General features: G+C 37.4%; 1 protein-coding gene across 3 annotated transcripts in view; it reads left to right on the forward strand.

Annotated features, from left to right (window-relative positions):
• SKIC3 (SKI3 subunit of superkiller complex) overlaps nt 1-22,236 on the forward strand; it is a 48,785-nt gene extending 26,549 nt beyond the window's left edge. For 2 of the 3 annotated variants that reach the window (XM_066988895.1, XM_066988894.1), the window contains 18 exons: nt 416-490; nt 1,106-1,247; nt 2,408-2,501; nt 3,033-3,110; nt 4,448-4,572; nt 5,399-5,522; nt 7,335-7,553; nt 8,394-8,466; nt 9,208-9,261; nt 9,373-9,484; nt 10,773-10,901; nt 11,540-11,661; nt 13,092-13,247; nt 15,982-16,134; nt 17,031-17,081; nt 17,844-17,974; nt 19,704-19,827; nt 21,342-22,236. In XM_066988895.1, the coding sequence (XP_066844996.1) occupies nt 416-490; nt 1,106-1,247; nt 2,408-2,501; nt 3,033-3,110; nt 4,448-4,572; nt 5,399-5,522; nt 7,335-7,553; nt 8,394-8,466; nt 9,208-9,261; nt 9,373-9,484; nt 10,773-10,901; nt 11,540-11,661; nt 13,092-13,247; nt 15,982-16,134; nt 17,031-17,081; nt 17,844-17,974; nt 19,704-19,827; nt 21,342-21,419 (2,040 nt within the window). In that variant the 3' untranslated portion in view covers nt 21,420-22,236. The remainder of the gene's footprint in view (nt 1-415; nt 491-1,105; nt 1,248-2,407; nt 2,502-3,032; nt 3,111-4,447; nt 4,573-5,398; nt 5,523-7,334; nt 7,554-8,393; nt 8,467-9,207; nt 9,262-9,372; nt 9,485-10,772; nt 10,902-11,539; nt 11,662-13,091; nt 13,248-15,981; nt 16,135-17,030; nt 17,082-17,843; nt 17,975-19,703; nt 19,828-21,341) is intronic. The other variant, XM_013193302.3, reaches the window with a different exon arrangement.
• The last annotated feature ends 3,650 nt before the right edge of the window (nt 22,237-25,886 follow it).

The following is a 25,886-nucleotide window of genomic DNA, read 5'->3' on the forward strand; positions in this document are numbered from 1 at the left end:
GTCTTTTTCCTACGCCCCCTGACACAGAGTCCCTCCCCAGCTTTCCTGCAGACCCCTTTAGGTACTGGCAGGCCGCTGTAAGCTCTCCCTGGAGCCTTCTCTTCTCCAGGCTGAACAACCCCTACTCTCTCAGTCTCTCTTTGTAGGAAAGGTGCTCCAGCCCTTTGGTTGTTGCCGTGGCCTCCCCTGGGCCCTCTTCAACAGGTACATGTCTTTATCCTGGGGCCCTAGAGCTGGATGCAGTATTTCAGGTGGAGTCCCAAGAAAGCAGCGTAGAATTTCTTTGAGAGCATGAGAACATAAATTATTTTCATGTTAATTACCTAAGATGTGCCTGAAGTAATGTGTGCTGAGCCTCTTGTTATTGTGATAATTTTTAAAGTACCTGACCACAGGAACCTTTGCTTCTCTGTAGGCTCTTATCGCAGAAAAGGTTGGCAGCTATGATACTATGGATCTCTTCAGGCATACAACTGAACTTAGTATGCATGTAAGTGTAACAGTTATATTGTACTGAAGATTCTTCATATCTAATCTCTCTAGTTAGGTGATGTATTTTTTAAAAAAACAGGTGTCTTTAATGATGGGACAGCTAGAGTTCCAAATGGGGTTATCTGACTTCCATGTTGGTTTTCCTGGCCTGTGCTGGCGCTGAATGGCAAGCAGTTATTTTGTTAAGTGCTTTAGTCCCAGTGGTCCAAGAACTCTGCTCCATAAGTTGTGAAAAAAAATATCTTGATGTTGCACAGAACTGGACAGAGATCAAAGGCATAAATTGGAGACATAAACAGGAAAGAGTGAGGATACTGCCAGTACCCTGGGTTCTAAGAAAGTGGAGGACTTTACATTCTCTTAACCTTTTCTCATTTGTCGTCCCTCCAGTATGTCATAAGTGATACGTAAATATGAGAGTTCTTTAATTGCCCAAAGGACAATTTTTTGTTTGCAGCAATCCAGTTTAGTGTTTTATTCTACTGCTTAACAATTATGCAGACTTTTAGCCAAGATTATGTTAAAACAAAGAATGATTATGGTCTTTTAAGAATTTCAGTGTTACTTAAGCAGGTTCAGTGACTCTCAATTTGTGTGTTTTTTATTTCCTGAGACTGAGGGAGCAAAAGGCTATGCCCACTGGGTTTGTTCAACGCTGCAAGATAAAGACAACAGAAATACTGAGGTGTATCTGTACAACATTGTTCAAATGAATGCTATTCCAGCAGCTCAGGTGGTCATGACCAAATATACAGGTAGGTAACTTAGATGCCTCTCTGAATTGCCAAGCCTGACTACAAGATGTGTTAAATGTCTACTTCTGTACAAGGTCTGGCAGAGAGTGATTCGGCTGGACTAGGCTTTTGTATTGTAGATTAAGCAGACAAAGTGGGGTTAATTGGTTACCGATTTTTATTAATGCACTGGAACAAAATAGGTATGAGTTCTATCATTCCACCAGACTTCGTTTCAGGAACTGAGCACAGTGAGGACCAGAGCCTTGTTATACTTGCCACCAGGTGTCTGGTATCTGACTTCACTTGAGTATATCTGTATGTCTGTGCAGATAGCTGCTAGCTTTTCTGCCCGTGTGCCATACGTTAGGCTGTTTCTGGATACTGTAAAACTTTATAACCTGAAGCACACAATAGTGTTAACCTTCAGTTAGAGACAGAAGACTTTCTTGGGCTTGGCTTCAAGCCAGCGTGGCCTCCATGTTGTGGTGAGCTTGTGTATATTTAGCCCAGAAGGTGGATAGAGCAAGTGTGGATTTTCTTTAATCTGCATCTCTTACTGTAAATACATCCTTGGACTAAATATATCCACTGCTGATATTTTTAGAGCTACAAACTAAGTTACAAGCACTTAAGGTAAGTGTGAGAAGGCATTTGTAAAATCCCTAAGCAAATTTCAAGAAAGGCCTATGTTCCCCTTTCTGGTCTAGGGAAAACTGTTAGGATTGAGATGGCAGCTGCTAACTTTAGCTACTGACAAGCCTTTCAACGTTGTAGTAGTGAAAATAAAATAAACCATAAGGTTCTATTAGTATCTTACTAAAGTCAGTACAAGCTGAGTAATTTATTATTTCATTACCAAAAAAAAAGACACCACAAACCAAAACAAAACACTGTGGGCTGAAAAAAATGTATATATTGGGCACATCAATACTGCGTCATAAGAGTTGAAACGCTTTTGAGCTAGCCTGATGTCATGTTGTGGTCTTAGTATCTCTTCTTTATTTGCTTGCAGCCTGTCAAATAATTCCAGTGAGCAACTGACAGAAGCACTTAGCAAAGTGCTTTTTTTATATATATATATGTGTGTACTGTTACATCAATGTAGCAGTGTTTTTTCTAATACTTTTCACTGCTCTTTCTGATTACATTCTCCTATATTGTCAATACTGATTTTCTAGAAAGAAATCCAGATGATGCATCTGCTTTCACAATGCTTGGTTACTTGAGTGAGTATATGGATCTAAAAAGGCAGGCAAAAGATGCTTATGAGAGGTGAGTTATACATACTAGAATGTTTACTGATAGAAGCTCCTTGTCCTCTTTTTCTGTAAAGGTTTTTCTTTTCTTGCAGTAAACCTTATTTTCAAGAACTCAACAGTACATTTCAACTAACTGTACTGCAAGGGGGATGTGGGGATGTTCTTATATCAAGTTTGGAAATGTAGAACACAAATAACAAGGAGAAGTCAAGTCATTCCAAGGCTGAGTGTCTTACTAGGACATTTAGCTAATTCAATGTATGGCATCTCTCATTTTATTTTTTTTTTTTGGTCTCTATTCTATACTGATTAATGTCAGGGTTTTTTTTCTTTTCAAATGGTAGAGGAGGGTGGTGAAAGAAACCACATTTGGAGAGCATGCTTGGTGATGCATTAAACTTTGTAAGATTGGCTCTGTGCTTTCTGTGCTTATGTGTAAGAAGATTTCTATGTAAAACACTTGTCCATTCTGCTCTGAAAACTAATGTCAGAATACTCGTGTTATAGTCCTATGATAACTACTCTTAATTGTGGTTATTTTAAGGGCCGCTTCATTACTGAAAAACTCTGAGGATACTGAGAAATATAATATAGCTATGCAAAACTATGGCAGATCACTGTGGTAAGTGTTTGTTGATGTACTTATCCCAGCCCCTAGCTTCAGCTTTGGATGTAGTGAATGCAGGGGTGAAAAACTTGTGTGACGCCAAATGGTGGAAGGTCGACAGAGAAAATAATTTATTAAACATCATTCTTAATTTTAGACCAGTCTGACTGAACTCTTTTTGTGCTCCAGAAATGGGTACTATATCAAAACCACATTAAAGGAATTTCTCTACCTCTTGGCAGTTTATAACATATCAGTGATTCCCCTGCACTCAATTTGATCCTTAAAAAAAGTCTAAACAATGTAGCTGTACAGCCTCCAGGGTAAATTGGTTTTTTTAGGATCTCCACACTCTGGATTCAGGTATGCTTAGTTTGAATAAGATAGCTGCTCTAAGATTTATTAGAAGTCCTTTCTACCTGCCCTTTGAATTTGTATTCACTTGTATGACCTGAAGCATGTGTGGTTAGGATGTGGTACGCACGTGACCTTTCTGCTGCTGACCCTTTCTGCTGCAACCCTACACACAATTGAGTTCCCTTAACGGAATCACAGAATCATTAAGGTTGGAAAAGACCTCACGATTCGCTTTGAGTTCTGATGGAAGGCAGGGCACCAGGGTTAACAGATGAAGACTCTTGAACTGTTCTTTGATGCGAGATGGCTCAAGTTTTGCTTATTAGATTTTGTCAATGCTATAGGGAAACTTAATGTATTCTTAATTTTCTGTGCATGTAACTGGAGTACCTAGGCTGTGATAATGCAGTAATTCATTCTTAAATTTCAGAGAAGATTTCTGAAGCAGCTCTTTGGTTTTCCATAGTCTCAGATCCACAGTGTATGCATGGTGATTCCTGTGTGCAACTTACACAAGACTAACAGTTCAATAACTAATAACTAGTTCTAATAATATATTCCTGCATAATTTCTTCCATAGTGGCCTTAGAACAAGAATTCTGTATCTGTTTGTGTATGTACACTTGCCTGTGTGTGCACGTGCATGCTTTGATTTGATTTTTCTCTTGTTTTTTCACCTTTGCGGTTTTCCTACTCTCCCTCCCTATTCCATTGTGCTGACAGTTAAGCTACATCTTTACATATAGCTATCCTGCACATTTTCCCCACCAACAATTTTTCATGCAACAGGTAGTTGGAAAGAGTAACTTCTGTAACGGGAGGAGGGTAAGAAATATTGCACATTCTTGTCCTAGTCCTGCACTTTTCCAGGTGTGTGCTTAGAACTGCTGTTGAAAAGGGGATACTCAGCTGCATGGACAGCTTTTCTGGATTATAACAGCTCTTGCTACATTCTTCATACTAACAATAGTTTTTTTGTTTTTTTTTTTTCACAGTGCCATTGGTGAATGTGATAAAGCCATTGAGGTTTATACATCAATACCTCTAACTGATTTTGATGGCATTGTGGGGATAGCATTAGCCTACTTCAAGAAAGGACTCTTACAAGAAAGTATTAAAGGTAAACATCTGCCTAAGTCAAAGCACTATAGGGCACTTCTTAGAATGAATCTTACCAAAGTTTATTCATCTAACCAACCTAGCTGTAGTTGAGATTATTTCACTCTTTCAGTCCCAATGTATAAATACAAATTCTGTAGCTATTTTAATCATTTAGCTGTTGAGTGCTAGAGCTATTAAATGTACTAAGGAAAGCTACATTTTTATAACTGTTTAGTTCTTGTCCATTAACCTCTTGTGCTCTTAGCTTCTCTCACTATCATGAAATGGCTTTCCTGGGAAAATCAGTTCTGGGTAGGAGATTAATGTGGTGTACAAAGCACTTTACCTTTAGGAATAAATGTAAGTGCCATATTGTCATGTTCTACACTGCTGAGATGTGAGATTTCACAAAGAGGTGTACTGAATTATCAGTGCAGAAGTGTAAGCATTCACAGTAGAGCAGCCAGCTCAGCATTTTAAAGAACTCTGTTTTTGATTGGAGTTGTCTGCCCATCTCAAATACTATTTCATAAATATACTGTCATAAGGGAATCTTTAAACTGCACTCATTAAGTCTTTTTCTAGATATCCCTGCACTACTTCTCAGATTTATTTCCATTTGCTACATATTAAACAGGTTGTAAACAACCCTGGCATTTTCCAACCTACAGTTGCTTTATAATGTCATAGTTGTGTGTTCTGCAGTATGATGTGAGGCATGAAAATGTAGTGAACCTGAAACAAAAGTGCCTTGTGTGTACGTATTAATATCGTGCCTTTCCAGAGGCTTTATGAACAAGGTGTTTTCTTCCCTTCTTTTTCAATTCTTTCTTTTTTTTTACCAGCCTATGAGAAAGCGTTGTCTGTTGCCGAGTCTGAACAAGATAAAGCACATATCCTGACTGCCTTGGCAATAATAGAGTATAAGCAGAACAAAGTGGATGCTGCAAAGACCCTGCTGTTTAAATGGTGAGTGGAGGGAATAACAATCAGTATATGATGCTTTATTGTACTGCTAAAACCGAAAAGTCGCTTTTGTTGGGGGCCTGAGGTTCGACTCCTGTCAACAGAGAATTCCAGTAATGGCTGTACAGTCCCCATCTTGCCAGAAGACTCATGAAGTTACTGAAATAGTGACAATTCATGACTACGCTAAAGCCTGAGTAACTGATGAGTCAGCGAACTAATTAGCTAGGGAGCTGGTACATCCTATTAATCACTGCAGAGTTCTATTTTTGTCCTTAACATCAACAGTGAGAATTTCCTGAATGATGGTAGTCATTTGTGTTTAAAATAATAATAAAAAAGTAGTAAATGCTTTAGAAAAGTAACACTACATTGAATATGTTCAGATCTAAATCTGAAGCACAGTGTTGCAGAGTTATACAGTCGATTTTAATAAGAAGAAAAGAGAACTGTACATTCTAATCGTAGGTCTTTGTTAATGGGAATTTTTGCAGGGGAACTTGAGTGGCCTGAGTAGGGCATTGAGCAAGAAGATTCCTTTTTCTTCTTTCCTCATGGACAGCTTAGCACAGAGATTTTGGTAATGAGTATGTCTCTGTAGCTGGTGTGATAGAGTAACTCTTCTTACTCATGGGAGAGCTATACCCTTCCACTAGCTGACGTGCTTGGTGTTGGCTATTCAAGGTTGCATGTAACAGCTGGTGGGATTTCTTTTTTGCCAGGGACTGAAAACAAAATATAGAATAGGATGTTCACATTCTTGTATATTTTTCAAATGCAGAAATTATGTAAGATTAATTATTAGTTAAAGATTATTATTTATAAAAATTATTCTAAAAAAGCTTGATCAGGAACCTTATTGTAGTCACCTGATAAGTGAAAGTAGGCAGCATTTCATTCTGCAGTTGTGTATAGGACATGACAATTAAGAAACTCCAAATTACTGTTGCCATGCCTTATTCTCTTCCTTTTCTTTTGCCTCCTTCTAATTTGTATTGTCATTTATTGAATTACCTTTGCTGTAAGAATAATTTCAGTTAGTACATCAGTTAACATCTTTGATTTTGGTTGTTTGTAATGAGCTCTCTGTATTATGCAAAGTCAAAGTTCAGGGGATTAATTTGAGTTGAGAGTTCTCCACCTATACTATATAATTTGCAGAAAAAAGTCGTCCACTGTGGCTAGTAGGTCTCCAATAAAGATGGGAGTACTGTTGAGATGCAGTTAAACTCTCATAATGAACAGATTAGCATAACTTAGTACTGATACTAAAACTAATTGATGGTGGAAAGCATGCTCAAAGTACGCTGAGTTGGAAGAAATCTTCATGTAAACAAGGTTTAATTTCTCAGAACAGCCAAATTGAAAGAGCAGTTCTATGCAGCAGGCTCATTTCTGGCTTTTTCCTTCCTGGATTTCTGTTGCAAAGTTGGAAGTAGGCACACTGCAGCTCACTTATGACATGAGTTAGAAGTACAGATGTCTTCAGGAAAAGTAAATAGGTTTCAGCGTTAGACATTCTTTTGCCATTCCTTTTATGGGTGCTACTGAAGGATAGCTAATGTGTTGGAGCCTTGCCAAGTATTTATAAGTACTGTGTGTAGCATACTACCTGAAATGGCACACAACCACTTTCTGTATCTTGATATCTCAAATTTACTGATCTAGCTTGTTCCAGCATCTCATAGTGTTAATTCAGCATATCATAGGTGATATATGGGAGCAAGAGGACTCAAAACCATCAAGTACTGTAGTATTGACAGTAAGTTCAATTTCTGCTCCAAAATAACGTCTCTGTTCCTTCTGATTCAACAGCTCATTAAAGGAACCTAGTACGGAAAGTCTGAAGGTTTTGTGCACGCTAGGACTGGTAAAGCAGGACGTTACACTTGCGACAGCAGCCTTAAAAGAATTACTGAAGCACGAGAAAGGAAAAGATGGGATTTATGAGAGGTGCCTTATTGCATCTGGTGTTTATGCATTACAAGGTAGAAATGTGGCAGTCCAGAGAGAAGTCTCAAAAGCAATACATAGGTATGCATTTTGTTAATATTTAGATTGCCTTGTAAATGTGTTTCTTTATTGATATTCATTAGTAAGCAAAACTCTTTTGCAGCATTTTTCTCTTATTAAAGAATTTTTTTCAAACATGAAAGTGGCTCGTTTAAGATTGTAGAATCAGCAGACAGAAGTTTGCTTTATTCTGCCTGACTTAAGGTATCAAGTGGCAAAAACTTCATGGCTTGTATGTTTTTTTTCTGTTTTTGTTTTGGTGGCTTCTTTGGTAGTTACATCAGTTCACTATGCTATAAAAGCATTCTTCATCTTGCTTACCAGAACTTTCAACTAAGAAAATCTTTAGGGCTTTTATTTAATATTTAACAGCAGCTGAAGCAGTTCATTCCCTTAAGTAGAAGTCTGAGTTTAAAAGTGTTTTGAGTAACCTAGGCATTACAGGAAGGGGGAATTTTAATTATTGCCTTTAAACAAGTCACACCTTACACTCTTTCCAGGTGATTTCATATGCTATGCTTCAAACAATGTTTTTCCCCAAAACTGCAGTTAAAATTCCTTGTTCCTCAGACTATGAAGACCAAACCTGTAGTCTTGGAGTTTGTCCATTTTCTTCCCATGAATATTAATATACATATTATACACTTTATTTCTTTAGCCAGTACTATAATACCAGTGTTGTTTCTTTGTTTTAAATTACTAGACACATCTATTTACAACTGCATTTAGTCTTCTTTCTAAAAACAAAAGATCTATTTGGTATTTACAGCAGCTGCCTACAAAGTCACAGAAGACCGGATTCATTTTCAAACCAGAAAATCTAATGTGCTTGTTTTTTTTTCTTTTTTTTTTTTTTCACAGTAACCCTGATAATCCCGCTCTTTGGTCTCTTTTGTCTCGACTAGTTCCACTGTATACGTTACAGAAGTCAAAAGTAAGTGCATTGTAATGCACTGTAATAAGTCTGTTCTGTTTATAACCTGGGTGTACTACATATTGTTTCTTAACTGAAGAAAAAAGCAAAAACACATCATGCTTCAGTACATGTGCATTCACTAGTTAACATGAAAACTTTAAATATAAATACATTTTGATCAATGCACAGGTACACCCTTAACAAATTACTTATCCGGTTATTTGTGTCCTTAATGGCGTAGTGAACCTTTATCTTCTTGAAATAGACTAAATCGACTAGAAGTATTTCATCAAGAAAAGATTGTACTTAATGTATTTAATTTATATAAAAGGATTTTTCATATATGCATACAATATACATTTTTAAGAAAGGTTTTATATATGTTGAATTTGGTTAATGTACTCAACTTTACTTATTTCATTACCCAGTATTTCTTTGCTGCTTCTGTACCTACTGGTAGCTCTTCTCCAAATAAACACTCATTCCCTTAATGTATGTCAAGTATCTAAAAAGAAATAGCACCTGAAAACAAATCCCTATCTATATGAAACTTTAATTTACAAACACAAGTTGTGGATAAGTTCTGATCTTGAATATCTCTTCATAATTCTCTACAAAGAGATTTGTCTGTAGGAAAGGAAAATCTTTCATTATGCAAACTTTATATTTCTGATTAATACAGACAAAAAAATCTTGCCTTACAGATGTTGTAATGTTTCTTAACCATATAACATTTTTTTTTTTTTTTTAATCTTGCAGGGTGGAGCCATGGCAGGAAACATTGCACATGCACTTGATTCAAGCTATGGGAAGGTTTGTCTCTCTTAAAATGCAGACTTTATAATTCCATTAAACAATCCTAAAATGAACTCCATCTGATCACTTACATATAGTGTTAAGTCACTCTTATGTTGTATTTTATAGGAAGTCCTACTAAATGTTGCAGTTAATCAGTTGGCAGCAGGATGTCACATGTTAAAAGATCAGAGGGAAAATCCTCTGAAAAATATTCAGAAGGCAATCCACCTCTGTCCAGGTGACTGTGTTCTCAAATATGCTAGTGATTTTTTTACTAATCAGAAACAAAATTGTTGTGCTAACAAAGTATTTGCTTTTCTTGGGTCGTTCTGTTACTTTGTTTTGCCTGTGTATGTTCTGGGGAGAACGCCTTGAATGGAAATTTTAACTATCATTGCAAGTTTAGGCTTGGTGAATTCAACGAGATGGGGAAAAATCCCTGAGTTTCATGGCTTATTCTGAAAACATGAGCAATTTGTTACTTCCTCAGCAGGAGAAGAGATAAGTATTATTTTGTACGTAAGAAAAAAGAAAAACACTTGTTCCCTCAGGGTCAGTATGCCACACCAAGCAGAGGAGACTTACTCATCTATCTTGTGAATTAGGATTGGAAATTTTCTATTACAGTATGCTTGTTATAAACTGTAGGCAGCTGTTCACCTATTTCTAAATGGTGATCTTCATTAAATGTATAAAGTGTAAATCTGGTAGGGTTTTTAAGGGGTTTAAAAAGTAAGTCTTGAAAACGAAGTACTAAACCATTGTTTGTTCTGCATTATTTTTGCTTGGATGCATCAGGTCAGTGTGGTTGAAAGTGAAAAAAAAAATTACTTACTTTCCCCCAGATATACACAAAACTGACTGCTATTCATAAGCAGTATAGTTTACATTCCACTTTATTAGATTGTCAAGCTGTCTTTTATTTTCTTGACAAAGAAAAAACTATCTTTGGACTGAAAATTTTCATAGCTGAAATTTTTAATTGAGCTCTGTCTGATTCAGGACAGAGACCAGACTCTTGCAGTTACAGGTGTTCTTGACTGGACTAATTCAAGCTAATGCTGAGCTTGGTTTAGCTGACACTAGAAGTAGGCACGTGTCTGTGATCACCGTAACTTGCATGCTGGTGGTTGAACTAGAATGAGCCCGTGTAACTGGAAGCTGTGGATGGCATCTTGGGATTTTTTCTGTCTCTCTTACGTGGTACTAAATGATAGTCAAGGTTAGTCTGCGTCACTGGAATTAAACACACCAGTGTCCGTATGAAAAATACATTTATTGGCTTTAGAAATGGCATTTTTACCTTAAGATTTGAAGAAGGGTACTTGTTAGAGGCAAATACTTGTCTGCTGCGTTGGGCTGAGCTGATGTGTGTGTCTGATTGGATTACTTGCCTTGTTCTTGTTACCTTTATATACTGTACGTGGTTCCATTGATGGCTATGTTTTTATGCTTAATCATTCCAAATGAACTACCAGGCTATTTAGAATGGGCACGAGTTACCTTTAACCATTGTTTTCTCCTAGATAACCCTGCTGCATGGGCAGTGCTAATGGCAGCCTGTCATGCTGAGAACACTGTTGTCTGTCTAAACAACACTCAGCCAAAGCGAACAGGTCTAGAGATGACACTTGTATCTACAATTTCAGCCAAAAGTAAGATGATACAACACTTTTTAATTAAAAAAAAGAAAAGAAATATAATTGAAGTGTTCTAAGCTTGCAATACTATCCTGAATTTCAGAAGTGTGCATATACAGTGTGAATTGCATAGTAGTAATTAGAGTTGCAACTGTATTTTTTCCCATAAAAATACTAAATCCTAATGTAGAGCTAGCATTAATTACTTAATTGTAGCTTGCATTTCCATCCAGAGCCTCAAATGTTTTTGTTTGTTTGTTTGTTTTTTAAATAGTACTTCTGAACTCTGAGGTGCATATTACAGCAAAGGAACACTGTTCACAAGAAAAGGCTGAAGTTACAATGAGCTCTGTAACTTTTCCAGTAGAGCGATAACCTCAGTTAATAGGCCTGCCTTGCTTAATATCCATAGCATTTTGAAAACTGGAATTAAATCAATTATTTTCAGACCATTAACTCAAAGGGTGGATTTGTTGTTCCATCCTCTTGTTTTCGATTTTATCATCTCTTAATGTTCCTACTAATGAAGGAAGTGATGTCAGACCAATACTCCTAGAAATTCTCCCTTACTAGGTCAATATCCCTTACATGTGACATGGTAGGGCACTATAGAGTGTACAGTAACTCAGTTAGTGTTTTATGTGCCTTTGCAGCTAGAGAAAATAACCTTCCACGTAATTATATCCAGACTCTTGAAGATTGGTCTCTATGTCAAGCTATCACCAGTCTAGAGGAGACTGGTAGAATCTCAGAAGCTGAAGCACTTTGTACCAAGGTATGACAGCAGCATACTGGCAAAATGTGAAAAGAGTTGTATAGAAATCATTGCATGATGAATGTATTGGGTGACGAAACTTGTTCTGCCCTTCCTGCCTTTAAATACTAACTTAGAGTTAAGCACAGCAATAGAGAAATTCAAGACAAGAAATCCAATCAGGAGACTTTCAGGGGACTTAACTGTCTTCTGATCTGTGGTTAAGTTACATTGGTAGTCAATTTCAGATCCACAAGTGGATGCTGCAAGTTTAATTATTAAAAGGAAAAATCTTGAGGCAACACAATTGGAGAAGGGGACTGTTGTGTTAACAGCCTTCAAGTGTATATAAAAGAAGTTTGCAAAAGATTAACAAAATAATAATTGGACTCAGCAGCAGACATCCTTGACTTTCACTTAGAAAAATGGCTAATCCCTTGCAGATGTGTTCCTTGCTTATAGCACTTCTATACTGGTGGGGAAGGGAGTTAATTCCTAAAAATGAGATTCAATGAACATGCTGGGGTTTTTAAGAGACAGGAAAGTATTTTCCCCTAAATGTGCTTGGGGTGGAGGTGTTTTCCTCTTCTGCACATCATGTATACGGACCTTGCTTATATTAAAAAGGGTTGGATATTGCTACAAATACTACATGGCATCTGGGGAAGGAGTAGGAAGAGATTATAGTGATTTTTGCTGATTTTTGTTAGTTAAATAATTTAGGGAAAAGAGAGTCAGTGCCTGCAGTTTCTGTAGAAACCAGAGTAAGACTCTCTGGTATCATTAGCTCTCACTGAGCGTTTTGGATTTTAGGATTTCCAGAAGGTGATATAACTGGGAATGACGAGTCAGGCACTGCACTCTGAATTTGAGACAGGCAACTTAATTCCACACTTCCTGTTGGGTAGAAAAATTGAAGCAAATACTAACAGCTTCTACTTTGTTTCATAAAGTCTCTGCAATCTGGGCATTCTTCGAAGATGCAACTTGTTAAGGCAGGAAATGTTTAGTAAAGTGCTTCTGTTCCAATGAGAATAAAGAACCCTATCTGGGAGAACCAAAACTGAACAAAAAATTGAACATTCTTGAGGTCACTTCAGTCGTGGGATAGACTTTTTCCTCCATCAGCCCAAAACTTGTAGTGATTGTCAAGCCAAACTGGAGCTGGAGGTCTGCCACTTATCTGTCTGTCTTTCAGAAACCTTTAATAGTAAGACAGGTGCAAAATTTAGGAAAGATTTCAAATGTATTTTAAGGGGAAAAGGAAAATAAGTTCCTATTCCCATGTGTCAGTTCCTGGAACGCTTCTTTCTGCAGAGTAGAGGAAAATGCCATCTTGCAAGGATCTTGAGAATGTTTTCAATGCTCTTTTCTGTAAAAGACTCACATGGCAAAAAAGAAAGTATCTTCTGATATTTGTAAATGATCATTCTGATTCCATTTGGTTTTAGGGTTTAAAGAGCTGTCCTGAGCACCCGGGTCTATTTTTGCTTTTGAGACAAGTTCAGTGTAGGCAGCTGTTGCAGACTCACAAAGAGCTTCCAGATACCATCCTGGAGGAGCTTCGCAAAACAGTCATGACCAGTTCTTCAGTTGCAGCCTGGCAAGTAAGTGTGGATTGTCTCCCTGATTTTGGTATGCTGCTTGTTACAGTGAGCTCTGAGAGTATCCATGGTAAGTGTGTGAGAGTTTGTTTCACTGTTTGCTTTTTTTTTGTCCACTGATAGTAAGTAACAAAGAAAATAGCTAGTATTAGCTATTAATATTAGCTAGTAATAGCTAGTATCTTTATAAAGCTGTATCTTTGTTAATTTTCTTTAATAGTTGAAATAATGACAAGTGTTAGAAAGAACAAGCAGACATGGGGGCAGAATTAAAAACCTAGAGGTTAAACACCTGACACATGTGTCTTTGGGGTCATATGACTTAGCAATGTGAGAAAACAGTAAAATATTTCATAGCCTATAAGAGTAGATGGAGGCAAATTGTTTGCACTTCTTTATTCTCTCTTGAGTTCCGTAATTTTCTGACATCAAGTGTCACCGTACTTTCAAGTCAGCTGAGACTGGGAGGAATAGAAGTCACTCACAGGAACAGTGTTTGCTCACTTCCTTTCGTGGAATTGCAGGAGGTCATTTTTAGTTAATATGAAGGTGCTATAACTTAGTTCAAATGCTGCTTCTGTGAGACAATCTGAGGAGACTCTGACATGCCAAAAGGTCTTTCGGGCAATGCAGCATATTTGTGCATATATATATGTGTGTATATATATATTTTTTTTTAACTGTTGCTGTTGGTTACAGTTATTCTCTTCCTTCACTGATACTAGGAGCATGTTTAGCAAAATTCCATGAACTTTCAGAGGTTTTTCATGTAGATGCAGGAAGTACAGTGCTCCCTCTGCCTGTTGAGCACGCAAAACCTCCTTACCGGAAAGTTTCACTAAAGGTGATTTCAGTCCTAGAAGATGAGACCAAGGCTGCTGTAGAGATCATTATGTCCCTTGTCACAAGGCTGCAGGTCATCTTCCCTTCTGGAATATAAGAGTAGCATTTGTGGAAAGGTGCTTTTTTTGGTATGTTTTCCTTAGACTTGTAAAACTTTGTCTTCCTGAACTGCAGAACTCATTCAGATGGGATTTGTAAAATACATGGGTATGTGAGACATGATTATGTTCTCTATTATTTTAGTAATAATATTGAAAATGGAGTTCTTCAGGCAGCTCTTGAATAGCCAAGTGTTGTCCTGCTTATAAGCAGGGAAAGGAAGTGAACTAACCATGTATGTGGTTTTCGTTTTGTTTTGTCTTAATCCAGGTCATACAATACATAAAATACATCTGGATAAGATCTTTTCAGTCTTCAATTAAAGAAAATATTTCTCAGGGCTAGGACAGAGTTCTCAAGAAGCTTGCCTGACTGCTACAGCTGCTCCTAGTGGATAGCTATGCTTTCATGTTTTCTCGCTCCAGACTTCCTAAGAGTTTGATAAATATTTTGTCGTGCTCAAAAGTGTACATCGCAATGTCCTACAGTTTTACTAAATTAGAGTGGCCATTAGCTTAGATTTTTGCTTAAGTTTTTGCTATATGTCTAAATGGTTGTTCTGGGATTTAGGAGAGCTGCTGAACTACTGTTCTGATGGCTGTTCTTCTGCTGTGGCTTACCAGGGAGACAGTGAAAAAGCTGGTCTTGCATGTCTTGCATGGTGCACTTGCATGAGCGTTCTCTTCTTCATATCTTGTGTTCTAGCTATCTTCAGCTGCGAAGCAGTGAGCCCAAGGAAAGGTTTTAGGGGGAGGGTGGAGCACCCTGTTACTTAACACTTGGCACCTGCTTTATTTAACAGAGTAGTCCTACAGCTTGATGGCAAAGGTTCATAATCTCGCTAGTGCTAATAAGAAGGGGCATACTAGAAAATCTTTGTTGACAAATGACTTCTGTGCATCAGAAAGTGTTAAGAATTTTGCCCCTTTTTATACTAGGCAGTCATCAGCTAGCAGAAGTCCTTTACTTAAAAGCAGGAGAATTCTCTTTTCAAAAAAGAAGTTGCTTTGGTTGCTTGGTTATCCAGCAAATAATACTTCTAAATGTGCCTTATGCATTTTGATGTACATCATGCGTATGTCAGGGATTTGCAAACTTGTGGCCGTCTCTCCTTGGAGAAATGTGACGTGGTTACACAATTAACGAGGGAGAAGGTAGAATCTTTTTCCTTCTATTTCTGAGTGAATCCAGAGCTGGTGAAGCTCACAGGAGCGTGAAACTCTGCACACAGGTCCTATTTTCTACTCTCTTTATCCCATGTACTGCCTCCAGGATGACTGTGGTAGGCAAAGAAGCTGTGTAGTGCAAGTTGTACACCCCTTATCTGAGCTCAGACTCACATTGTAATATCTTTCATGTTCCTGAAATTACTCAGTTGTGCTGGAATCTCTGTTAACCTCTACAGAATTTTTAGAAACAAGTGAGGCACAACACAGTTCTCTTTTTCTCTTTTAGCCTTTCTAGACTTTCACAAAGCCAGTCATGTTATTTGTTCATCTCTGAGCAACCTCCAGATGAAGACAGCTATCAGATAGTTGGACATAGATGTCTGGCATAAGTTACTATAGTGAGATGTACTGCTGGCTCTGCAATCAGGAAACTACATTTTCCTGCAGGATAGTGTGCAGTATCTTAGAATGAGGGTGGGGTGGGTGGTGGTGTTTTAGCTAATGCTATAGTGTGGCACTCTTTTAAAAAAACAAAAACAAAAACAAAAAAAACCTAAATTGTATTGCCTAATGGGATGCATGTTTTGTTGGCTCCTTAAATGATTTTTTTGTCTGTTTATTTTCAGTGGCTGGCAAAAGTATATCAGTCCCAAGGAATGATGGTTGGAGCAGAGATGTGTTACAGAAAGAGTCTGCAGTTGGCGTCACAGCAGGGCAGCTGGAGTGGGAAGTTATCCAGTCTGCTCAGGCTGGCTATGCTAGCACTGGAAATCTGCATGGTAGGATAATTAAAATTATATAACTGCATGATGTAACAGGAGTTGATGTAATGTTGGGCTTCTGTAGTCTTTAAATGAAACTCCTGTTTAAATGACTTTGCATTTTATGAGTGACAACTTGATTAGAGAATAAAATAAAATATCAAGGGGCAGTGGGCTGTTTATAGAGTGTTCCTTTGTAAGAGAGGTTGCTGTGAAATAACGCAGTAGAATCACTTGGTACGTAAGAGGCTAACTTGTTCGATAAGGCTTAGTTCTCTGATAGATTCAGTTCTATCATCAAAATTGCCATACCCTTCAAATCTCTGTCCTTATGCTCAGATAACTAGTTTTAATAATTTTTTTTTTTTTTTAATAAATGCTTTTCCTGTACTGGTGCCTGGTGCTCTGTGGTCATTTCTAGATATGGTGCCTTGCCTTGATGTGTAAAGACAGTCTAAGGGAAGTGTACCTTGTGATATGAAGAAAATTGTTCTACTTACTCCTTGCACCGAGGAGCCAGCTGAACATAACTCAATTCCTTGGAGAGTGTCCATTCTCTTTAGGCATTGTCACTCTAGAAACTTGCAGTGTACTGTCAGATTTCTTTCAAACTGGTATAACAGGTAGATACCGTTGTGATCTTGGCTAATGCTTTCTGATGTATTTTAACAGATAATTAAGCTAACAGCCTTATCCAAAATCAGGCAAAGGTACCCCGTAGCACCCTGAGTGCTCATATAAGAAAGACAGGCAGCTTTACTGAGGATAAACCTGCAAAGCTGTTGCTTCTGGTGGGAAAAGAGAATCCCCATCAGAGTAGACAAATTCCTTTCTCACAAACCATCTGCTTCAAAAGCAGAATTTGTCAGGTGACAAAATTTTTTCTTACCATGATTTTTCTGCCCTTTTTCTAGTATGCTGTTTCCAATTTCCTAAATCTCCTAAATGTCTGCGTAGGTCACAAGGTACTCTTTAATTGAATTAACACTACTTCTTCAGATAGTGGCCTAAATTGCATGATACTATGTGACTTTATTTAAAAATATAATTAGAGTGAAACTGATCATCTCATCTCTACTTTTGCACGAGCAGAGCAGTTGATGCATGGATTCCTATTAGGCCTCTCTAATCTGCACTGGCTTAATGAAATGTGCAAGAGCCCGGTCAAAACCTAGGCACCCCTTCAACCACAGCAGTATGAATTCTATCTGGTCAATAGTAAGGTTTCCTTAAGCCAAAAGATACAGTAACTTTCTCAATAGTTGCTTTATTAGGTAATTCCCATCTTGGAGCTGTTTTTTACTTCTAGTAAAACATGTTATGTTCTCCAGTCTTTTCTGGGAATGAATTCTACATTCTAACATAGTTTATTTAATGGGATGAAGGTTTACGAGATGAAGAGCAAACAAAGGGTTTGTGATTGAAACAGTCATTACTAACACATGTATATAAAAACAAAACAACAGAAAAACAACAAAAAGATTCTTCATATAAATAAGCAAGTGGAATGTAGGTTTGTCCAAGACAACTTAATTTGACTTTTCCAGGCTCTTCTAATCAGTGTTTTTATGAAGTTTCGTACTAACTTGCCAAACATTTTATGTAACTCAGAACAATTTGAATTAAACCTTCTCTGTAGAGGGCTGCAAACAAACACTGACTTATATTACACACTACAATGAAGCACTTTCTCTCTCTCTTTCTTTTTTTTTTTTTTTAACTCATAGGCTAATGTCCCAAATGAGCATTGGCCATCCTTGGTTCAAGAGGCAACAACTGAAGCTTTGAAACTCTCACCCTGCCCCTTGGCATCTCTCCTGCAAGCACTACTGCAGTATAACCGCAAAATGGGAGCAAGGTATTTGTGATCTATTAAGCTTAATGGAATACACTGTCTAGAAGTATAAGTGGTCATTATGCCTAGATCTAACTCCAAGACCTAAAAGAAAATTGAAAACGTGAATTAATTCTTGAAGTGACTTTAAAAGGGAGGGCGGAGGGAGGGAGTTTAGTAGTGTGGGGAACTGAAAGCAGCAGAATCCTCCTTCTCAAAAAACTGTAGATGACCTTCACACAAAGAGAAAAACAGGTCTAAGCTTTTTTTAATGGCATTTAATTTAAATAAATTATTCAGACAAACTATAAAGTCCTCTAAGATCTTGTTAAATAGCATGGCAGATACAGATACCACTATGCTATCGCTATTGCTGGGATCCATTTTGCTTTCATTTAAGTCTAAGTCAAGGTTCCTGTCCATTTCTGAACAGACAGGTGCTCATTTTCCCATTGAGGAATGGGAAGAAGACTGAGGTTTGAAGTGGAGACATTGAATCCCCTACTTTATGAGCCTGGCTATTAAGTCAAGGTTCTTCTTACAGATTTTTTAGTTAGGCTATGGAAAACTGGAAAATTCTAGATGTTTTTTATAGATAATTCTAATGAACTAGATTCTCCAGGTTCTGAGATGGCTTACTTTCTCTGTGAGCTTTTAAGAAGGTGACAGTCTAATGTAATTGTGACAGTTGTTGTTTATAATAAAATTGGGCTGGAAACTTGTATAGTCAATTAAAATCCATTCTATTTTAATTTCAAATATTCACTTAGTTGAACAATTGATTAGATCTTGTGATATATCTATGAGGCAATATGTTTCAAAATCCTGTAACAAGAAATTCATCTTAACTACAAATAACAAAACAGAAACAGATGTAACCTCTAATCAGTCTGTTAAATCACATCGTAATGATATAAAGGACAACGTTTGATATAAAGGACAGAATTCTCAAAACAAAAACCAAATCTGATTGCATACCACTGAGTGAATACTGTATACTTAAACTTAACTGCAAGTTCTTGCCACATTTCTAATAATGTGATGAATTTAGAAAACATCTTTGTTAGCTACAAGCTGGCAGTTTTAGAAGGTAGTATCAGCCAAATAAGGCTTAAAACTCTTTGTGGTACTCTGTAAGAAAAAAAAACCCTCTCTTCTGCAATTTCACATCTTGCCCCTGTGTTTTACAGGAACTGTAGTATGTTTTTTAAGTGCCTGGATTAAATGTTTGTGTATAATATTAAATTTCATTGGGATTATTAAGACTCATCATAATAGCTGCTTCTCACAGGAACATCTATCTTCCAAAAGATTTGTTTCGTATCTCTTAAACAAGAGAGTGTCTGCTGTACTGAAGTCATTTTCAGCAGATACTGAAATCAGAAGTTTTGCAGAGTTCACAGAGACAGCATGTTTATCTTGTTACCGTAGCAGTTATAAAATCTGCTATTTCAGTCTGATTCAGGTTAGTCACTAGTTAAAGCACTATCCTGAATGTAATTTATTAAATATAATAATTGTGGCAGTATTCCTTAGCATTGCAGCTGAAAACTAGCTTTCCAGATGCAACTACATAGCAAACCAAGGAACACACAACTCAGCTTCCTCTCTTTTTTGGGTGGTGTGGATACAAGGACCTTCCCTTACATAACTTCTGGTTATTGTTGCTTACCGTCGGATATTGGTGTGTTACATGCCATATAGTCAGTGAAATTTGCAGTTGATTTGGATTGTGTTTTGGTTGTGCTTCCAGGGAGACTCGTCGAATGTTGGAAAGAGTGGTCTACCAACCAGGGAATCCAGAATCCATAGTGTCAGTGGCACGCTGGTACCTCCTGCAGCATCTGTATGCCAAAGATGATTATGAATTAATAGATGTAAGACAGTCCATTTCATATAGAAATTCAATCAATTCCCATCGAGTAATGTGCTTTTAACTTGTAAGTGGGGTAGAGAGAAGCTAGGGAAGTGGTGGCTCTCCTGTGCTACAGGTTGCAGTGTTTAGGAATTCCATGCTGACGAAACACAGCTCAATTTGTATTCAGTTTGCTTGAAAAGTCTTCTCTCCCTCCCTGCAATACTAATGAAAAACAAACAGTAAAATCTCTCTCTGAACCAAATTAGAAAGTTCTACTAGTGACTCCTCAGTAGATATGAGGACCATTTTAACAGAATTTTACCTGAATGTGATAATGCAATCAGGAATGTTAATTTCCTCTAGCCCATCTGGAACAGTGTGGTATGCCTTAACCCAAAAGATCTGAGCAGTAGCAGGCTATACTTTCTGTACTTACAATTTTTATTATATCTGTGATAGTACCTTTTTTTTTGCTCATAGTAAATGGTACATTATTTTTTATTCAGAGTGCTCTGCAAATTGATTTGGTCAAATTCACAAATTTGCAAAGTGATGTAAAAAGAGGTGGTTAAATTTGGCTTGTAATTGGAATCACTTTGCTTACTCAAACTCGGAACATTCTCTTAGTAATCTGAACACTCCTTCCAGTGTGATGATGGGCTCTTTTGTTCTGGATAACACTGAAATGTTGAATCATTAACAAGATCAAACATTAAGTAGGCGTGGCATTGGTAAAAATCTATGCACAGACACAGAGCTTCATTTAAAAAAAAAAATAAATTAATTCTTGTGTTGGGATGATCCTGAAATGATCTCCTTATACTTGCTTCTGCAAAGTCATCTGTACTCTCTACCAGTGAGTAAAATACAAATAATGACTAGAGTTAATATTTACTTAATTCTACTTAATGTTTATCATTTTAAATATGTATGATGTAACTAGATTACAAGAGAAGTGCCAGAAGCTTATAAAGATCTGTGAACATTACGCTGTCAGGGGAGATATTTTAACTAGTAGAAAAGTTTGCAAATATGACGTGGAAAGTAAACGGTGAAAGGTTAAATTTAAGAGGCAAAGGGAAACCTTGGCAGTTTTATGTAAGTAGGTGCACAGAAAGCTTCTTTTTGACAAATTTAGATTTATACAAATGCTCTAGCAGGGAACAAGTGTGCATTGGCAGGGAGATGGGCCTCAACCAGCTCTGCTTGTTTCATTGCCAGCAGGGAACTTACTTACCAAACTCACTTTCAGCCTCAAGTAACAAATGATGCTACTGTAGTGCATTGCAAGTCACTACATGTTTAGCGGGTGACTAGAGAGTGGATTGTGGTTTTTTTGTTTGTTTTTAAATGAATAATGTTTTAAGCAAGCTGATGTGTAATGTTCATGTTTCCTATCTGGACTTAAGGGTTACTTAAATCGCTGAGGGAAGCTAGGTAGCAGAAATTAAAATGCATTTGAGATTTCCAGTAAAATATACCAACACTAAACTTACAAAATTCTCAAATTTTCATTGTTTGATTTCCTTGTAGGTACTTGTAGAAAATGCCAAAGCTAATGGAGATGTTAGAGCTCTGGAACTAAACAAGAAATTGTCATCAAGTGCCTAGTATGTACTATCTGAAGTGGAAAATCTTCTGCTTAAGCAACTTAATCAGGCCATCCTTCAGGAGTATATGTGGTTTGGGCTTTTTTATTTGTTTGTATCCGGTTTTGTTACTTGTTGCCTCAGCTGCAGCTTTATCCTTAGTTTCACTTTTTCTTGAACTCAAGATTTTTTTTTTTATTTTTTATTTTTTTGACATGGGTCTCACCATAAAATACATTTGGCTTGAAGGGAGAACCCTGAATTTTGTTTTTGTTTCCTTCCTCACTAAAATGTCAGTACTGCTTGCAATGGGGTCTACTTGTTTTCTATTTACCCCTTGGCCACACACAAAGAAGTACAATATTAACTGCATTGGCAGTGATGCAAGGTTGAAAAGGTTTCTACTTTTTCTTTTTTCGTGGAACGGAGTGTTACTAGCTAATTAACAGCAAACTTTTCTTCCCTCACAAGTATTATAAAACATACAGACATTTAAAATGCCTCTATTTCTTCAACATATTTTGTTTTGATGTCAAGACCCAAATCCACTTGGAATTTGATATGTGGTGTCAGTTTATACGCTTTTTTTTATCTTTTTTGTTAGCTAACCTTAACTGCAGCAGTGTATCCTTGACTGCAGGCTTCAGTAAATGTTCTCATCAAGAAAAGCTTGTGATCATCAGGGACAGGGTCGTATTTATAACTGTGTATAACAGGCTGTATTTATGTCTTGTTAATTCTGCTGCTGGCTGCTTAATAGGATGAATCATGACAGTGGTTCTTAATACGTGATGTTATTTTGCCTTGATGTACATGAAAATAAAAAAAATAATAAAGCAGTGATTCTAATCTGTTAGCGTTACCACTAGCGATTTTCAAGCTGTTGACAAGAGAGTCACGATAGCTGTCCATTCCTGGTTTATAATTTCTGTGTGACATTATGTCTAGAAAAGTCTTAGAATGGTGAATATCCCGTATTAGAGGAGAGCAGGCACTTCCAAGGCATGCAGCGTGCTGCTGAAATAGTGGGATTAGATTGAATTCACAGCTGGTTTGAGGACCACTTGCATCTGGCTTAAAGAAAAGCGGGATGCTGAGCTGGGGTGAGGGATAACTGAGGCCCCCACCCAGAACATCTTGGCTACCAGTCACGCACAGTGATGCATGGAAAGCAGGCGGGAGCCACAGGCTTGCCACTGTCATTTTTAAGCCAGAAAACTAAGCTCAGTAGGCTGGATTTTCTGCTCTGTGGAGGTGAGCTCTCTGAATGGCAAGAATCCCTCCTCGTCTCCCACACTTTCGTTCTCCCACCCATCTCATTGCAAAATACCTTACTCTAAAAAGATTTTTTTGATTAAATTTAGATTGTGGTTGCCTTCACAGCCTGCTCACATAGTCTAGAATTATCATTAACTGCGAATATTAAAAGGGAATGTTGGAAAAGCCAGACTCGTGACTCTCAAAACTAGCTGTAACTTTTTTTAGCTCTCTGCTATTAATAGCCTTAAGGGTTACAGCCTGTAGTTCATATCCCTGTGTATGGTTATGGTATTTATGCCTCCCACTGTAGTGGTGGGAGAGCCATGATATCCAGCCTGATGACAGTGCAGTAAGTGGCTGCGTTCCCTTGTTTTTAATGCGTTAGACAGAAATGCTTCCACTTGAGCCTATGCTCAGCACCAAATCTTTCTAACACCTAGGAGAACAAAAGACAGCAGGCCGGAGAAACTGGCTTAAGTAACCATCAACTGAATATTCTGTGTATTTAAAATAAGCAGAAGAAAAAAAAATCAGTGTTTTCTTCCTTCAGAAGACCCTGAAGTCAATAACTTTTGCAGTGATCAATGATGAACTCTTTGAACAAGAAAATTAAACAGCCCAAAAGCATATTACATGCCCTGTAGGAAAAAAAACAGCACATATCTCTACCACCTACTCAGTGAAAAGCATTCAGGGAGCTTGAGTTTAAAATTAAGCTTCTGTAAAACCAAACAATATGAGGTAAAAATCTTGCTCTCCTCAATAATGTGCAGCCTCTACAAAATCAGTACTCATAGAAGGCGTGCTGTACCACTGAAAAAATGGGTGAATTCTTGGGGGTTGAGACAGCCCCATATTTTATACTATTGTAGAGCTCAGCTTTGGAATTCAAAGTACTATACAAAGGCACATAAGCATTGTTGAAATGAAGAACTGAGAGCTGGTTATGAATTTCACTGACTGGAACGCCATACATTTGGCTGCTACTAATGTAAAGGAAGAAAAACATACCCAAATTATACTTTGTTTTATTATGTTGTCTTATGCTGAAGGCAGAATGGAATGAGATTTACTGAATCTCAAGGTAGAACTTCTGATTACGTCAGTTGTGAAGAATTTTGTATGCTTACATTTCTTTTTACATAAATGTGAGAGAGAAAAGCTTGCTTGTGAGAGTTTTGCTTACTTGGGTTACTCATTTCTTTCATTCTCTGTACTTCTTTTGCTAATGTGGATTTCTTTTCAACTCTTGGGTTTCTCTTAAAATGGTATCGTGAAGTACAGTGGGTAATTACATTAATTTAAAGTAGTCTTGCCTAACCCCTGAGAGTTTTAACACAGCCACAAATGTTTACTTCTGTCTTTCAGATAGTTTTGTGTGATAGGAAAGTTTTGCTTTGATGAGCATCTTTCATCTCTAAGAATACTTAATCAATTTAATACGTAAACATAAAACTGGAGAACTGTTTTAAAGATGCACAAATGCAACTTTACAATGAAAAGTTGCATCTACAGTCTTGCAGTCCAGTTGAATGTGGTCATGGATGTCTAGAATTTAGCTATCCTTTTCTCCCAATTAATTTGCTATCTATTGAATTAACAGCTGACGGTTGAATAACTTTTTACTGTTCTCAGGGATCATTCTGAGTTTGGTCACAGTAAGCTGTAATAAATACCGAGATAATTCCTTTATGTCACTCAAACAATAGCAATGCTCCGAATATATATTCCCGTATGAACTTAATTTATAATTGCACCCCCAAGCCCTTCTAGTAGAATCACATAAATCAGTATTTAGGTAAAGCAACATTTGATGGTGGCATATTCCCACATGAAGGAATGGGTAATTAGGAAACATGCAGTAATAGTTATGTCCTTTCGTCTGTTCCAAAGTTAGACTCTGAAGGTTGTCTTGTTGTTGGTTTTTGGTTTTTTTTTTGTGTGTGTGTGTTTTGTTTTTTTTCTGGGTGATTTTTGACACCACTTGCTTTCAGAAACACATTCATCAGTAACCTTGGATTTCCTCCTTTATCTGCTGCTCAGCAGCCAACGTACACAGTGTGGAGGCAATACACCAAGCCACACCGACTACCGCTTCTCTGGCAGACAAGTACACGGGTGAAAAATTGCAAGAGTGGCTAGAACAAAGTAGGGGAAGGTTGTGAGGATGCCCTGTACCAAATGTCTTGCTGTGCTGTGACTGCATTGAACAACTTTAAGACCCCATACATAGTCTACAGTGAAGGCAAAGCACCCTTTAATGGACAGAATATGAAGCGGCACTAAAATATGAATTCACAGTAGCTCAATCTGCTGCTTATTATTAGGAGTTTGATGTTGCTGATATCCTACTGCATGTAGAAAATGTGACAAATGCAGATCAACCCAAAGCTCTGCTCCGAAAAGTCAGGCCTCAGTGAAAATGCAGAAATATTGTGACTTTGGTTGCTGGTTTGTTTGTTTGTTTGTTTTGTTTTGTCAAGAAGGGATCATTTTCTAGGATTTTTTAGTTACTGGAGAAACTTTTAACACACCAAAGTTTCTCCCAGCAGGGGCGAACATGATTAATTACTGAAGTAGAGTTCCCTACTGACTGCATCAATTCAGTTTCAGAAACCATGCTGTGCAGGTTTGGCTTCTTAAGAGAAGCCACCTGGAATCTGTGGTTTTGAGAAACCTCTTTTTCTGTAGAGCAAGAAGCACAAGAGCCTTGAGAAGGGAGGTTATCTCAGTCTTCTTGAATTTCCGTCTCTTAGAGACGGATGGTGTTAGGCCTTCGGGTAACAAATGTTACAGTGTAAAAATTCATTTTTTTTATTGCAATTGCACCATGACTGCCTTATTTTGCCTCCTTGCTAAAGAACTCCTACTAGCCTCTGTTGGGAAATTACACTGATATGTTCCTTTTGCTCTACTCCCATTTTTTTTTCCTTATTTACAGATTTCTTTTCTTGTGTTTTTTGTTTTTGCTTGTTTTTTTAAGTAAAGCAAAATTCATGATGTCAGTTACATTTTTGTGTACTATCCTGCTAAGCACCACTTCATTTAGTAAAACAGAAGAGATGAGAAATAAGCCTTCTTAATAATGCATCTGCTAACAATTAACTTGCATTTTAGCACACTTGTACCTGATTTACTAGCTACTTTTAATGATCCAGTAAGTTCTTAGAGTCAGTCCAAGTCATGCATCAGTACATATTCTGATGCCACATTTCATAGTGTTATTGCT

This window comes from Anser cygnoides, chromosome Z (assembly GCF_040182565.1).
Source record: "Anser cygnoides isolate HZ-2024a breed goose chromosome Z, Taihu_goose_T2T_genome, whole genome shotgun sequence".
In the NCBI taxonomy this organism is placed as follows: Eukaryota; Metazoa; Chordata; class Aves; order Anseriformes; family Anatidae; genus Anser; species Anser cygnoides.